Source organism: Brachyhypopomus gauderio, unplaced genomic scaffold (genome assembly GCF_052324685.1).
Source record: "Brachyhypopomus gauderio isolate BG-103 unplaced genomic scaffold, BGAUD_0.2 sc77, whole genome shotgun sequence".
In the NCBI taxonomy this organism is placed as follows: Eukaryota; Metazoa; Chordata; class Actinopteri; order Gymnotiformes; family Hypopomidae; genus Brachyhypopomus; species Brachyhypopomus gauderio.
The window spans coordinates 854163-871615 of record NW_027506898.1 but is presented as its reverse complement, the minus strand read 5'-3'; the positions used below and the strand labels follow the sequence as shown (position 1 = coordinate 871615).

Below are 17453 nucleotides of genomic sequence, written 5' to 3'. Positions count from 1 at the left end.
TAAAGGGAAAGTTCTCGGCTCACTTATGAGAGGCGTTTGTTTTGGACGGTTGATGGACGTGGAGAGTACTGGATAATGGCCAGTCACTGAGCACGCACTTACCGGAAACCATCGGTGGATTTCAATCAGTGCTGAGCTGTCACCGTCAAACGACTGTTACCCATATTCATTATCCTAAGTGGGAGATTTTTGAGAGTGTCACGTCGCTTTAAACCGTTCAGTGGACATTCGTATAAAGACATTGACCCGCGCGTATTTAACCAATCGTTCGACCTCTCCGGTAGGCACAACCAAAATGTAATATCGTGGATGACGTGACTGTCTCTGCGTCAGTAACATCTGATGAGTACGTGAGAATGTCGCTGAATTTGTAATGATGCTGTTCCGCTTCGTTATGTTGATATTGTAATTCGGCATTAAAACACATGTGTTGCGTAGTAGTGTAGCGTGTGGTATACCCTAACAGTTCATGTTTTGCTTGACACGCATGCATGGTTGGCTGTACGCGTCTAGGTTACCTCGCGTTTGATTAAACATTTATGAGGGGAGCAGGTTTAAAGTAGGGGACAGTGCTTAGTCATCACCTGCAGAGTGCAGGTTTATATATTTTTAAGTGTGTAAGAGTAAGAAATGCTGTGTGTACACTTGTGTGTGCATGTTTATTTATGCATATATGGTGTATGTAAGTGCTTGTGTGTGTGTGTGTGTGTGTGTGTGTGTGTGTGTGTGTGTGTGTGTCCTATTGGTACATGTGTGGAAAAGAAAGATGAAGATGCTGACTCATTGCTTAACTCTCCAAACACAGTAGAGTGAGTCACTCCACTCTATACAGATACATGATCACTGCTCCCCTGGAACACACACACACACACACACACACACACACACACACACACACACACACACACACACACACACACACACACTCTTACATCATCTCTCGTTTGTGTCTCTATAAATGTGTGTTTCTGTGTGAGAGCACCTCACACACGTTTTTCCCCTTACACCCCCCCCACACACACAGTGAGAAGTGAGAAGAAAAATAATAATATAATAATAATATTAATAATAAGATAATTATAAACAGTGGTAAAAATAACCAACAGGACCAACCCCAGTTTACAGTTAGGGAAATACATGCATTTGATGCAGCATGGAGCAGTTTCTGTGATACCTCCATGCCAACAAGCTGGAGTTGTTTCTAGATGAAGAAAGCTACCGATGCTTTATTCTAGAGTTTCTCAGACACTGGACTGCATGTATTAATTGAATAAAATCAAACCTCACTTAATTCATCTAGTGGGACAACATGTGATATGTGGTCTAATGTATAAGACAATACCCCAATAAACTGTTAAATATACACTTTGATCTCTGCTTCTCACATGTTTCACAGCACGTTCCAGACCTCCTAAGTGCCTAAACAGTTCCTTCCTCACATTCAGAATTTAAATGAATAAGTACATAAATACTGCACTCACTAGCTCCTCTCCATAGGCCTCCCAAGAAGTGCACACGTAGCACTTAAGTCTGTCTGTCTGTATGTTCCATGGATATCCAAAATGACTGAGAGACCAGCTCCTTGATAAAGGTTTTCTATGCAACTGGGCTGTGATGAAATGTTTAAATTCTGGTTATTGAGTACAGTTAAGTTCAAGAGACATTTCATAGCATTATAGTAATTGTAATCAGCATGTAAAGAGAGTTTAGACAGCGTTCATAAAATGAATTTCCATTAAATGTATAAGGGCGAAGGTCTTGAATCTTGGTGAATACGTTGATCTTTTTACATGGTGTTGTAATCTGAAAGTAAAAGGATAGTTTATTTTCTGGAGTTAACAATTTTCTTCGAGGACACAGTTGAAGGTTTTGAGAGGAGTATCAGAATTAGCCAGAAATGCTAGTGTGGATAAGGAGAGGGAAGACTGGTTGGAGCAATGCACTATAAAGCTGGAACGGCTGAGGTGTTTGGTGTTTTAGCAACATGGGTAGATGAGTGAGGTGAGGTGTTGTGTTATTGTGTAACGTGGTACTGAGCCAGCATTAACAGTGTCAGTGGCCTTCGTCACACTGCCGCAGAGGTGCAGATTAAAAGTCAAGCCCTTGGAGGGGGAGGGGCTAGGATGCCCCACTGTGAGCCTTCTGGAGGTGTTGTGAGCTTCAGTGAAAGGAGGGGCCTACCTGGTGAACCCTGGCTGAGACCTGTGTGACACACTAACAGACTGGCACAGGATATCCTGTGTATACTTATAATTACAACAAAATGTTTCAATATGTTTTATTGAATAATTAACTAAATTATTAATGTAATGATAAAATTATGTAAAACTTTATTATATTAGTCTATAATATTGAGATCAACCTAATTGGTGTGTTAAAAAAGTTTTAGTGTAGCCTGTATGATTGATATAAATGTTGGTGCATGAGAACTGTACAGTGTGTGTTTAACCATACAGTGCTATGTTTAATTCTACAGTCCTGTGTTTAACTGTACAGTGCTATGTTTAACTGTACAGTGCCTAGATGTGCTGCACACATATACAACCTTCTCCATAGTACATGCATCACAGATGTAGAATTTTCCTTTTTAAATTTCTTTATTTAACTCCAACCCCATTGGATTATTAATCCAATAATTACTTTATATAAAATATATAAAACTGAATTTAATAAATTAAAAGATAAATTCATTGATGAGTGAACCACGGTACAATATTGTTTTGGATGTTAAACATTGCAGCAATTTTAATCTATAAAATGAGTCATTCTGATGGGCATAACCTTCCCAGTGGGAGCAACCGTCTGCTGTTTGCGCCAACAGGAGGGGCTGAGCTTTGTCTGTCTAAACATTATCCTCCCTTTTACCTCAATGCCTGAGCCCTGAAGGCAGGCTAGAGCAAAGAGGGCACAGTTGAGAGTCAGTCTAATGGGGGATGATGGTAACCTAATGAAGTTTACCCATTGGCTTATTGCTGACTGTGCATAAGACCCCAGTCTACCCAAACCTAATGACCATTAGTCCCAACATCCAATAATAAGATGACCAGGGTGTAGCAGGGTGTGTTCTATAGTGGTTTTTAAGTGTTTATATATCTTCAGATTGAGAGAGCTTTGGTTTTGTGGTCCATATTGACGTGTCCTTTTGCCAGTTGCTTTGAACTTGTTTGACCTACACTGGACAAGTACAAAGTTAGAATATCCTTATTGCTCAACTGTATGAAGTAGTACTCGCTTTTCCGGTTTTGCACTGGACAGAGAGACGGAGACAGAGAGAGTGAGACTGCACAGCTGATGAAGGATCCCTGTTTGAGATGTCTTTGTCATCCAGCCAGAACAACAGCACCTTCACCAATCACACGCCACGATCACTTCCCAGATCACAATCACCCACTTATTGGCTCACAACAAACACCTGATTAGTTCTCCACTATTTAATATTATGGATCTCCAAACCAGGTGCTTTGCCTTGGCCCACCTGTACAGTTCAGTTTTGGCTCCGGATGTACAACAGAGTAACAAACTGACCTCTGTGCAAAAAGGAAGAAAAGCAAATTAAGAAAAAGTACAATAACCTTCCTACACTTCTTAATGAACTAATTGGAACACCGTTCCCTGTTACCCAATTGGTGAGGTGGGATATCTCAGCCCCACCCCCTCCAAATTCCTCCTACTACCCAACTAAGAATTATATAACCACGACAATGGGATTTACAACCCAACAATGGAATTTACAACAGCCATCAAATCCAAATAAGGACAATCATTGACTCATAAACAATTAACAGATGAAGACCCAAACATACAACAGCAAAACAGACCAGCCAAAAAGGTCAAGACACAACCAAGCGTAACACAAATTGAAGATTATTCTGTCCATTTCTCAGGACGGGTTCCCTGGATCAGGAGTGCAGGAAGGAGACGGCCGATCTGGAGGCAGTGTGCCAACCAAAAGAGAGACGCATGGGAAAAGGGGGGTGACTCATCTGTACGGGAGGCGTCACAGCCTAGAACAGACACAACCTGTAACGGACACACACACACACACACACACTTAAACTGACACACACAAAACAGACACAGATGTCAAACCCAGACCTCCCAGAGTTGCCACATCACGTATATGGATGTCCCCATTCTTCAAGACGATTACTTTCGATTTGCTCTCCTGGTTTGCTGCTTGTACGTCCTTGTTTGCCTTCACCAAGCTCACCCTGCCACACCCGTCTCACTCCTTCACCCTGCTACACCTGTCTCACTCCTTCACCCTGCCACACCCGTCTCACTCCTTCACTTGCCATCATGTCACAGTTTCTGGATCACAGGTGGAAAAAGGAGTTCCAAGGTCTGAAATATCTATTTTAATTTATATTTGCATTTTAAAATACATTTCAGGGTAAAGACAAAGACAACTGATAAACTCTCACCCATCTTTACAAAAATGTTTGTTTGCACTATAAATTACAGAGAACGATACATTGGTCATGAAAGATCTTGATTTAATTCACAACGAAGCATAAAGAGAGATATATATATATATAAGGTGACAGACAGACAGAACAGTTGAAATCCATAGATAATTAATACAGCTAAAAAATAATAAAGAGATGTATGCAAAAAATGAAAAACATGAGGGTAACCGTCCTCTTTACAGTATGACTGAACCCCAGAGATGCAAGTCCAGTAACTCATAACTGCGTTAAAAGCATTAAAATACATTCCAGCATGCATTAAACCTATAAATTCTGCCAAACCACAAGTATAAGCATTTGACATTTACAGTTAGTGTGATAGGCACTGCTGCTGTTTTGGTCAGTACGTTTCCACTTCATAATCGATACTGCAAGACTATAGAAACCACAGTGGGCAAATGATGTGTTGTACTACTTGTAGCTAAGGTGGTGCAATGAGTTTCATTAAAAAATCTGTATAATCTGTATTGACTCTATAGTGCCTGTATTGCTTGAGAGCTACTAACAGGCATAACCGAATTATTTGTGAGTGTCAGCAAACTTTGCCAATTGAACAGGTTTGCCAGACCTTCCAAATTAGAAATTAGGTACAAATACAGTCACCTTAATGGCAGGATTACTGCATAAGAGATGCAACCTGTTCTCACGTGAATGAAAGTTCAAGTGTAATTGGGTCAGAATCAGGTTATGTGGGGCTTGGTACTCCTCATGCAGGGTTGCCAGATTACTGCTGAGGGTTTGAGCCAAATGTTTCAAAATCTGCCAAAAATGCATGAAAAAACCTCCATGGTGTTTTTCTGGGTTGCTAGTGGACTGCCAAAACAGCAGGAAGGTTAGTGTACAACTGACCAAACCTCATTGGCTGTAGGAATAAACATGGTACTGTGACAGGCGAGGGAGTGCAAGCAAAGAAGGAAGCGATCACGCCAGTCTCTTACATACTTTTACTTTCCAAAATCACCCTGCCCAAGTGGAAACGATACATTTTTTGTTTGTTTTTATATGTTCTATAGATAAGCTTGGATCATTCAATGTTTAACCCTACAAATTTAACCTGCATCTTGTATTCTGCTTACATGTTTCTACAGAGACGACACCGAGATCCATCGGATGTTTTGATGCCACCAGTGGATGTGGCGATGCTGCTACAACAGAACCTGCCTATCCACCCTGGTCCCACTGAAATACCCGAGGCCCCACGTCTACATCTGAGGGACCTCCTAATCTCGAACTTGATGGGCCACTCAGTGGACGATGGCTCCCTTTTGAGTCTTGGTCCTCACAAGGTTTCTTCCAAAACTTTTCCTAGGGAGTTTATCCTTGCAACTGTCACCCCTGGCTTGCTCATTAGGGATCTTTCCCTCTTTACCCAATTCCTTTTCTAGTGTTCATTGTTGCTAGATCTGTTTAAGTTAGGGATACAGTCGTATTCCTGGTCAATCTTACCCTTTTCCCCTTTAAAGTTATTTCAGGATTGTTTACCTGTAGAATCGGTTTATTAGACTTTATTTCACATGTTTTGTTTGTAGGAAGGTGATGCAGTAGAGTAGCTCCCAGGTAAGAATAAACCTTGTACTTACCCTGCAATAGTGGCCATAATTTCCAACCAATCATTACATAGCATTTCCCAAAAGAAGGTCTGTGTTCAAAATAGTCCATTATATTATTAAATATTTCTTGCGTAATGATTGAGCCCCAAATCAATATTCAGTATGTGGCTTTCACCCTATACCTGATGCACTACTTCTGCCAAATATTCTAGTACACCACCAGTTGTCTTTATCCATCATTGGGGAAAACCCCTTAGATGTTAGATAGCTGGCCGTTCGACCACCACAGGGTTTACCATTAATACCAGGGTGTTAGGTGTCCGAGATGCAAACAAACAAAAACCTCTGCTGATATGATGCAACATTAAAACCAGAAGAAAAAACAAAAGATGCCAGGGTAAGAGCTGGCTATCTCAAGGAGTGAGAGAAACTACAACAAAAATAACTTCCCTAAAGCCAAAGACTAAAAAATCAGGTAAGAAAGGGTTAAAAACCTGAGAATGGCACAGAGAAAAACCCAGGAAAAATTCCCACTAATCAAGATACCGTACAGGTTGACCTGTGACACAAGAATGCTCATGAAAAGACACAGGCTCTGTTCGAAATAGCCTACTCCATACTACTGCCGTACTGATCGAGCCCCAAATCAGTATGCCGTATGCAGTATGTGACCAAAATGAAATTTTCCAGTATGCGAAACATACTTGGATGACCTACTACTTCCGCAAAATATTCCAGTACGCAAACAGAGCTATCTTCGTGGTGTACTGCATCCCATCATGCAGCGCGGCCAGTTTCATATCGTTCGTAAAAAAAAAAAAAAAACAACATGGCGGTTGAAGCGGAGCGGATCTGAGTTAGTAGATATTTTGTACTCACGTTAAACTCCTTCAAAATGAATGCCATAAAGGTAGCTATTAAAATCTTTCTTCTCCGCCTTCTCTCGTGGTATCTTCTAAAAATCGACAAATAGTCCACCATTTTGAGACTTCAAAAGAATCGCTAATCATGGGTGGTTACACGTTCACGTGACCCCATAGTATGCTTTGATTTTGTCGCATACTGGAAACTGTACTGCATACTACTATGAGGACGAGTATGCAGTATCCAGTATATACTGAGTCCAGTATGCAGTATCCAGTATGTAGTAGGCTATTTCGAACAGAGCCACAGCAAGAAGTTGCTGAGATGTCAGCCTATATAAAGCTCTCAAAGCAGGTGTAGCTCATCCAGCCTAATTAGGCTGGTTTAGCGGATCGGCTCCCTCTAGTGGTGGCTGGTGGTGTAGTCCGCGAGCCAACCCTTACAGATACAACACTACATACTACCATGGGGACAAGTATACAGTGCAGTATATAGTATGTAGCAGGCTATTTCGAACAGAGCCAAGGCTTTGAGACTTTCTCATTGTCCGTTAAATAGTGTTTCCCGAAATACTTCCTAATTAAAGTATTGCGCAATCTCGTAAATTAACACGATGTTATTAACAAAGTGTTTCTTTATTTGGATTTTGCCTGCAATTTAGCACCAAAAAGCTAGAGGCTGCTAATTTGTTTTAATTATGCGCTTTTAAATTGCATTTTTAATATACAAAATGTATATCATACTTTTTCAAACATTCTCTAACAAATTTTATTTATCTTCTCCCATAATAGGTATCTCTTTTAGTAAAATGTTTATTTTATGTACAATGTACACAGGCACGCATTCGAAAATTTTAAATCCTTAATGAAATCTAAATAAAACGCAAACACAGGTTATTCGTCCCTGGCATAATTTCACCCAAAGGAACGAGTTTCTCTTTTCCATACATATATTTTTATAAATCATTAATATAGCAGCGTGGTTTACCAGGGCATGTTTACCATGTATGTCCACCGCATGCCCTTATTTTGCCTATCCCTGAGATTGCAGGAACGTTCTTAAAGATAATATGAATCTTTGGTGCATTTTATATGCATCTAACTCAGTTACGCGTGTATGCTGCTTAACTGCATTTCCTCCAAAGCTTATTGAGGGTGGAGAAATCTAAACTGGTGATTTACATGGTATTGCACCAGCAAGGACCGGGATATGAATAGTCTATTCTTCATATTAATAAATCACTAATTTATTGTTTAAGGGATTTTGTGTGTGTGTGTGGGTGTGTGTCTGTGTGTGTGTGTGTGTGTGTGTGTGTATGTTTGTGTGTGTGTGTGTGTGTGTGTATAACAAATAGCTTTTTTTTTGTTCGCTGCCAATTTGTTTTAATTGTTGTGTAACTTGTATTAATGCTAAACTGTTATCACACGCGTGCAAAGTGTTAATCTCTTACTGCGTCTTAGAACACGGTTTAAATATTCATCAAATGCTAATTCGAATAAAATGTTCAGATTTGTATAACAATTTTACTCTTTGTTTTGGAACGTATTTGGGTGTAACAGCGAAGACATGCTGTATAATTTTTTTAACTCGATGATCGATGGATCAGCCGTTTGACTAGTGTTAAATTAAGAGGAACATGCGATGAGATGTCTCCCTCTTGTGATCAAAATTATTACTCCTCCAGAAAGCTGTTAAAATATTCACGTGAATGTTGTAAATATTCACTGTGAAAAAGCATCCCTTCATTAATATGCTAAAAATGCACGCACAACCAACGTATTTGTAATACAGTACGGTACTGACTAAATGAAATAGGCTGTGTAGTGACCTATATCTCCACATCGCCCGAACTCGAATGGAGCTATCCGCGGTGCTGAAACAATTTCAGTCCAGCTATTAGCTATTTTTTGTTCGGATTGAACCTACATACAGTATTTGCATTCTTGCTGTGGTATTTATCTGTTAATTAAAATAAACAAACAACAACAACAAAACGCCTTTAACATAGGTTTGGATGTCAGTCACACAGGAAGAGCTTGCGCTTAAAACTGAAACATTTTAAAACTAGTTACCAAACATTAAGAAAAACGCTTTATTTCATGTACGAGCTTTTGTCTCATTTGTATGCCAAAATGTAGTCAAGGGTAAAATAACAAAGAATGTGCCAATAAGGAAGGGAGGTTATTGAAGCACTCAATATCGTTTCTGTAATAAATGAAGATAATATTTCACAGGCGAACCAATCTTAAGACTGTGACACGTTTATGTCCCAATTACATCTCGCGCGCTCGACCTTTCCCTGCTCCATTTATCTTAATATGCAATGACCCGAGAGGGATGAGGGACGAAACAGTAGCAGGTGTGATTTTGGCAATAGGGATGAGAGTGGGGCGTTTCAGTGCTGGGTCATAAACGAACCAACACATTTAAATGTATATGCGGCATGTACGTTCCTCCCCAATAGTAGAATGGCTCCTATGCCCACGTTTACGACAGTGGTATATATTTCCAGCATCACGTTTTCAGTGTTTTCTATAGCGCAAAGAATAGTTACAGCTCACGGCGGGAAGGATAAAAACGCGACGGTGCATTGATTCCGCTGATTACATTTATGCTATTTCAGCTTGTGAGAGTTTAAAAAAATTATTATTATTATCGTATATACTAAGTAAAATAGAAGTGATTATGTGTGCGGGCGAGAGAGAGAGAGAGAGAGAGAGAGAGAGAGAGAGAGAGAGAGAGAGAGAGAGAGAGAGAGAGAGAGAGAGAGAGAGAGAGAGAGAGAGAGAGAATTAAAGGTCTCTGGGAGATGTAACGGATCAGGTTACCGGTTAGTTTGACCGCCTAGCTTCGGTGTCCTCCCTGCCTCGCATGTTTCGCTGTTCATTACTCTAAAGTTATACTCTTTAACCGTATTTACAGCCTTTATAACCACAAAGGAAAGCATCCCACACACTACGGATCGCTAGTGGAGGTATTCAAGCTGGACATATTTCTTTATTTCTTGCCCACACATTAACAGCGGATGCCTCGAAGAGTTGTGTTCCTTTGCGTGCTTAGGCGGAATGGGGTGGAAGGGCACGGCTGAGCGCCGAGATGCCGACTCTGTGGAAACGGATCGTGTTCTCCGTGGGCTCGGTACTTTGTATTGGGTCTGTTGCGCTACTTGTAGTGGCGCTTTCCACTGAGCGCTGGATAACCGGAAGGATCCTGTGTCAGACCGGAGTTGATATTGTGAACGCATCCAGCTTGGAGCTCGCACAATTTACCGGGGATATTAACTACGGGCTCTTTCAAGGCGGCAAAACCCGGAAATGCGGCCTGGGGAACCGTCGTTATAAAATTTACAGTGAGGATTTTCCTTTGTAAAGTGCCTCATTTTTGTATTTTACACACACACACACACACACACACACACACACACACACACACACACACACACACACACACACACACATACACAAATATACTGGCTTATATAGATTTAGTGTTCAACTTTTTATTGTTGTTTCAAAATGTCTTTCTCTCTTCAGTTTTCCCCAGACTAATTAAGACACTCAATGGGGGTCTGCATATGATCATAATCTTCTTCCTCTTCATTGCTATTGGCTTTGCTCTGGTAAGCCTGGCATTCTGCATATACAATGCCAGAAAAGTGCCTTACCAATCCATCAAAGGACCTCTGGGCCTGTACATATGGAACTTCATTGCAGGTAGGTCAGCATTAAATAAGATACAGACAGGGCCGGAGTGGGCCACTTTTTCAGCCTGGGAAATTCATGTCCAAATCCGACCCAAAATTATTCTTCCCTCCCAATCGGCCCAAACTAGAGATTGACATGAGCCGGCCCATCGGGAATCCTCCCGAATCTCCCGATTAGCCACTCCGGCTCTGGATACAGACACAGTAAAACATTTTTGTCTAAACCTTGGAATGCCTTCATAGAAATTGGTTGCAATATTCACCTGTCCTGGTGTACTGCCCCACTGTTGTCATGTTCTAACTTACATTACATTTACATTTTATGGCATTTGGCAGACACCCTTATCCAGAGCAACTTACATTTTAATCTCATTTTTTATACAAGTGAGCAATCGGGGGTTAAGGGCCTTGCTCATGGGCACCTCAGTCATGGCCTCAGGTCTGGGAATCGAACCCACGACCCTCCAGTCACAAGACCAGTTCCCTAACCGCCAGGCCACAACTGCTCAACTTGACAGATGAGGTGAAGAAGTGTCTTCACTGTAAATACACAATGTATTGGGTTTGCTAAAAGTGCTTATTTAAAATCACAATACATGCAGAAATACTGAAGTTAATTTCAATACCTTTGAAAGATTTTTTTTTAAACTTTCCAAAAAAAAAAACAAAGTGTAGACCTCACCGCTACTTTAATTTGCAATCCACAACACATATTTAATGTACAAAACTGTTGTAGTTTGCAATTAAAACTATAAAATACAACCATACAACAGAACTCCGATACAGTGGGACACGAAAATACTATGGTCAATGGTCAAAAGAATAAATTGAACCAGGACTAGCTTTATGCTAATATACAAACACAAACTTAATACATCATAAAATTGTGATTAAGACTTTTAAAATACTTTTTAAGGGCCAACTTTTAATACTTTTAAAGACCCAGAGGACACTGACTGTGTAAATGAATAATTTATTTCTGGTAGTGTGTTATCCCATCCTGAATAGTTCATCATTAATTGTTCAGCATTAAAATCAACCATTTTAATGTTTTTGGGTGAAATAATTCAGAGCTACACATAAATTATGCCTAAAGTACTTAAATCCTAAACAAAGCCAATCTCTCTCTCTCTTTCTCTCTCTCCATTCCCCTCCCCCCCTCTCCCCCTTTCTCTCACTCTCTCCCCATTCCTCTCTCTCTTCCTCTTTCTCTCCCCATTCCCCTCTCTCCACCTCTCCCCATTCCACTCTCTCCCTCTCTCTCCCCATTCCACTCTCTCCCTCTCTCCCACATTCCCCTCTCTCTCTCTCTCTCTCTCTCTCTCTCTCTCTCTCCATTCCCCTCTCTCTCTCCCTCTCTCTCCACCTATTGCCCCCTCTTTCCCCCCTCTCTATCTTTCTCCCCATTCTCCTCTCTCTCCCTCTCTCTCTCCCTCTCTCTTTCTCTCAGCTCTATTTAGTTCACTTGGTTTTGCCAGCTTCATCGCAGCAGTTCATTGCCATCAGTTGACAGAACGTGTGGCAAACTTCGGTGAGAACCTCTTCCACCTCGTGGTTCTGGAGGAGAACATGGGCTTCTCATTCTGGCTCTGTGTTGCCAGCGCTGTCACACATGGAGCAAATATACTGGTGGTTGCATCCAGCAGAATTCATCTGCCCAAAATACAGTCCAAAAAACCACAGCAACCTACTGCATCCGGAGATGATCTCCTGTACTGAAGAACCTGGACTGAACTTCTGAAGTATTGTATCATGTTTTGTATTGGTGATTTGATAAATTTTTTCAGCAATGAGATGCAGCTGGATAACCTACAGGGAGGGGAGAATAAATGCAATATTGTATTGTGTTGTCTTTAGGTTAAGGTATGAAGTGGAAAAAACCTTTCAGATTTAGATCAAAGAATTCTAGATAGGACATTTTTCTAAGTATGTATGATCCCGAACCAATAATTAATTCTTGGTCATTTATACATTTATTCCTATTTTATTTTAATAACAAACCTCCAATGGGTTTGTATAAATATGTCAAATAAAAAGAGATTTTATCCACAACAGTTGCTGAGGTCTCAAAGCAGTATGACTTATTAGTGCAAACACTAGATTTATCAGACCTTGAAATGATGGGTACACTCATATTCCAGCAGTCATGGGGGAGTGAATCCCTGTGATGATTAAACAGTCATTGGGAGTTAATTACCATTTTGATTAAACAGTCATGGGGAGTTAATCCCTATGATTAATAAACAGTCATGGGGAGTTAATCCCTATGATTAATAAACAGTCATGGGGAGTTAATCCCTATGATTAATAAACAGTCATGGGGAGTTAATCCCTATGATTAATAAACAGTCATGGGGAGTTAATCCCTATGATTAATAAACAGTCATGGGGAGTTAATCCCTATGATTAATAAACAGTCATGGGGAGTTAATCTCTATGATTAATAAACAATCAATCAGTCTTGATCCACTTACCCACTAAAATGTCATCTTCAGCAAAATAGCATCACTAAATTAAATTGCGCATTAGCAGTAATGTCCAATAATGGCTTCTTGACAAGTTTGGATTTTGGATATTAAGCAGTCAAGGACATTATGAAAAATATAGTTAAACATGGCACACATAGAAACTCAGTGCAAGCAAACAAACTGCAATGAGCTCTTTCCACATCTAGGTTCAAACTCTCAAATTCTCCTTATTTACACTGAATGTAACATTCAGTTACTGAATCTGAAAACCAGCATGAAAAAATGCCACTAGAGGTAAAGATGAATACACATGAATTCATGTACAGAAATGTCATGTTAGATATTATGTGTGTTGTTCATTATAGTACTAAATATTGCACTATTGTGTATTTATCCTGTAGTACTTCATACATTAAAATGTACATGCATGTGGATACAACATAAACTCTCTGGATTGTCATATCACCCTAAATTACAAACTTTTTCAATTTAATGTTATTGCTGATCACTAGTGATTGCTTCACTATGGTTTTACTGGTTTATCCCTATCAGATAATAGAAATTAAGAATAATAAAATTACCAGTATTCATTCATTTATTAATAAAACAATTTCGCAGAATCAGTCTGAATGAAAGAAACATTAGAGATTGAAAAACCAACTTTTTAATTAACTTCTAGAATGTTAAATATTTAAAAAATATTATTACTAATGATAGTATAGCCTTACTGGTTTCATATAGTAATGATAGGTTGTCTTAACAATTTTAAAACACTTGTGTGTTCAGGTAAGGACAAATTCCACAATTGTCCTTAACGTGTCCTTAGTCCCACTTCACTAGCCCCACTTCTAGTTAATGCCTTACTTGCCTGCTTGTTGCCCCTCAGGGCCCTGGGAGAGCCCCTCTCTGGGTAAATGACATGAGTCAAATACAGTCAGAAACAGACTCCTCATCTTCTCACTCTCATCTCATTATATACGGATGATCAGGCATCTGACCAAGCAGAAAGTAACTGAGTGTAAATGGAGTAGAAAATACTGTATACACAATAGCCAAATAAAGACATGATAGATCTCAGGCTCAAACCATATTTGACAAAGATCTTTATTTGATCGGAGGACATATACACCTATACAGGTGCCCAAAAGAGATTTCTCTGCACACTTTGTGATAAGCCCCCTTTAGCCTTAAGCATAAAGTCCGTCAAACCGTGCATTAAATTCTCATATGAGAAGGTGTTTAGCTATGCAGATCTGTACATCTATCATAGGGCTAACCTACATAAAATAAACTGCAAACTATCCCACTTGGCACCAGCAGATGGCAGAAAATCCACACCACTGATTTCAAGAAGACCTGGTATTGCTTCTCTGGATGTGGATCTCTAAAGCAGACGTGTGGACTCCAGTCACATGACTTGGACTCGAGTCCGACTCGAGTCACTAAACTGATGACTTGTGACTTGACAACATCACTGAAGACTTGCGACTTGACTTAGCCTTTACCTTTACTGACTTGGACTTGGAATCGGACTTGAGCTTTAAGACTTGAAAATACTTGAAATCCTTATTTTAACTAGGCTGACCAGATTTGGGTTTCTGAAAAGGAGGACACCTTTTACAAATGTATTTTTTAGCGGCGTGTGTGTCGTGCAATTTTGAAATTCCCCCCGGACATTTTTTTAGGTCTCAAAAGTAGGACATGTCCGGGAAAAAGAGGATGTCTGGTCACCCTAATTTTAACATAATAAATAAGTAATATAGAATCACATAACTGGATCATTTTGTATTAAATGGTGCTGTAAAATGTGAACTGCTCAGCGGGGGAGGGGGGAGGGGGGACAGCAGCGTTGAATTTGTGCGGAGAAGACAACCCAGCAAACATGCGACGTCAGAAAGATGTTAAAATCATGTCTGTATCACGACGGTCAGTCCAGACCCACTTTTGCACATCTGGTGGACGTTCAAAACTGGTTCAAAATCTGACAGTCCGACTAGGACCTCAGCTAGACGTCTATGGATGTGCATGACGAGTTTTCTATCTGAACGTCTGACTAGGACCTTTATTGGATGTCAGTGGACGTGCAAAAGGGTTCACTATTCACACGTCTGACTAGGGTCTCTATTGAACGTCAGTGGACATGCAAAACGGGTTCACTATTCACACGTCTGACTAGGGTCTCTATTGAATGTCAGTGGACGTGCAAACGGGTTCACTATTCACACGTCTGACTAGGGCAGGGGTGGGCAATAAAGTTTTACAAGGGGCCACATGAGAAACCTGAATTGTGTCAGAGGGCCACACAAACGAAAATGATGTCATTATGGTGGCCCCGCCCACCTCGCACGAACTTCCGCAAACGGTGGAGGCGTTTATACTTGCCGCTTCACATTCTGTGTAGTGTTCTCCGAAACGATGTGTGTTAGTATAAAGAAACACCCCTCAAAAACAATGGAAGGAACATTTACCTGACCAATTTTAATGTTGCTTTTTGTTTCAGATTTGAAAAGTGCTGGAATTTAGGCTAAATACTTGAAAATGTTTGAAATTGTAACTACTTCGTTTCACAACAAATAGCCATCTGAATGAACAGTTTTCTTGTATTACATTAACAAATATGAGCCTCTTGTAATTCCAGTATGAAACATGGGAGAACGTGAAGACTTTAAACAACCATTAAATAATGTGATAAAAAGCAAATTATTTTTAATCATTTTGAGTATATGTATAAATATTTAACTTAATTAAGTTTAACGTGCTGGGAAATGGACCTTTTGAATTGAAATGGACCTTGAAAGTGACGTACAAATGCTTTAAGGTATGAACCCTGCAAACATGACTTTGTCCATCGCGCTGAGGTGCGGCGTGCACACGAAGTTAAAAAATTCGAGAGGTGCACGACCTCGCGAATCAACAGCACGCGAGGCCCTTGCGCACGGGCTGAGCCACCGCGATTACGTCATTTTTGCCGCGCGGACCCCCGCACTGCTCGCACCGCGTCAAATATAAACCAGGCTTAAACCTAGCTTTAAAGCACTTCTACGGCACTTTCAAGGTCCATTTCAATATTTCCCAGCTGACTCAGGTTCTCTCTAAGCTCGGTTTCTGGAACGGAAAACCCTGAGTTTTCGTTAACTCTGAGTTTACTTACCCGGTTTCTTCACTGAATCCGCTTTCTGGAATACCCCGTGTTCAGTCAGCTATTTGTTGTGAATCGAAATACAGTTACAATTTCAAGCATTTTCAAGTTCTTTAGCCAACATTCCAGCACTTTTCAAACCTGGAACACAATTCACAAATATAATTTGTCACGTAAATGTTCCGCCGTTCGCGGAGGTTCGTGCGAGGGGTGCGGAATCGCGTGCTACGTTCACTCGCGAAAGTATAAATTTTGCCTTAATTAACTTGTCGCTGATCACCTACAGTGTTTCAGTGCACTTTCAAGGTCCATTTCAATATTTCCCAGCTGACTCAGGTTCTCTCTAAGCTTGGTTTCTGGAACGGAAAACCCTGAGTTTTCGTTAACTCTGAGTGTACTTACCCGGTTTCTTCACTGAATCCGCTTTCTGGAATACCCCCTGTTCAGTCAGCTATTTGTTGTGAATCGAAATACAGTTACAATTTCAAGCATTTTCAAGTTCTTTAGCCAACATTCCAGCACTTTTCAAACCTGGAACACAATTCATAATTATAAATTATAATTTGTCACGTAAATGTTCCGCCGTTCGCGGAGGTTCGTGCGAGGGGTGCGGAATCGCGTGCTACGTTCACTCGCGAAAGTATAAATTTTGCCTTAATTAACTTGTCGCTGATCACCTACAGTGTTTCAGTGCACTTTCAAGGTCCATTTCAATATTTCCCAGCTGACTCAGGTTCTCTCTAAGCTCGGTTTCTGGAACGGAAAACCCTGAGTTTTTGTTAACTCTGAGTTTACTTACCCGGTTTCTTCACTGAATCCGCTTTCTGGAATACCCCCTGTTCAGTCAGCTATTTGTTGTGAATCGAAATACAGTTACAATTTCAAGCATTTTCAAGTTCTTTAGCCAACATTCCAGCACTTTTCAAACCTGGAACACAATTCATAATTATAAATTATAATTTGTCACGTAAATGTTCCGCCGTTAGCGGAGGTTCGTGCGAGGGGTGCGGAATCGCGCACTACGTTCACTCGCGAAAGTATAAATTTTGCCTTAATTAACTTGTCGCTGATCACCTACAGTGTTTCTTGCACAGCTCACACACAAGCACGTACATCCACACGGAATTAACAAAAACGTAGCGCTTTCAAAATAAAAGCGTCACAGTTGTATTGCACGCACGACATAGATATTTGTTAAATTTATGATTGGCCTCTCGCGGGCCGGATGTGGCCCGCGGGCCGTAGTTTGCCCAGGTCTGG

The 17453-nt window shown here is 40.5% G+C and overlaps 1 protein-coding gene across 6 annotated transcripts; it reads left to right on the top strand.

Annotated features, from left to right (window-relative positions):
* The first annotated feature begins 21 nt into the window (after window positions 1-21).
* clrn2 (clarin 2) lies at window positions 22-12824 on the top strand. Of its 6 annotated transcripts, none has more exons than XM_076990769.1 (5): window positions 22-280; window positions 3885-3985; window positions 5558-10232; window positions 10417-10596; window positions 12037-12824. In XM_076990769.1, the coding sequence occupies exons 3-5, from the start codon at window positions 9980-9982 to the stop codon at window positions 12303-12305; spliced, it is 702 nt and encodes a 233-aa protein (XP_076846884.1). In that variant the 5' UTR covers window positions 22-280; window positions 3885-3985; window positions 5558-9979; the 3' UTR covers window positions 12306-12824. The 6 variants fall into 6 exon arrangements, with proteins under 6 accessions (XP_076846884.1, XP_076846883.1, XP_076846881.1 ...); XM_076990768.1 differs by having other exon boundaries at window positions 3885-4179; XM_076990766.1 differs by having other exon boundaries at window positions 3885-4342.
* The last annotated feature ends 4629 nt before the right edge of the window (window positions 12825-17453 follow it).

What these genes read in the sequence shown, in the direction of transcription:
- clrn2 (XM_076990770.1), top strand. Translation starts at nt 9,980, where the DNA reads ATGCCGACTCTGTGGAAACGGATCGTGTTCTCCGTGGGCTCGGTACTT. An exon ending in CCGTCGTTATAAAATTTACA is followed by an intron (nt 10,233 to 10,416) that starts GTGAGGATTTTC and finishes TTCTCTCTTCAG; the next exon opens with TTTTCCCCAGACTAATTAAG. An exon ending in CATATGGAACTTCATTGCAG is followed by an intron (nt 10,597 to 12,036) that starts GTAGGTCAGCAT and finishes TCTTTCTCTCAG; the next exon opens with CTCTATTTAGTTCACTTGGT.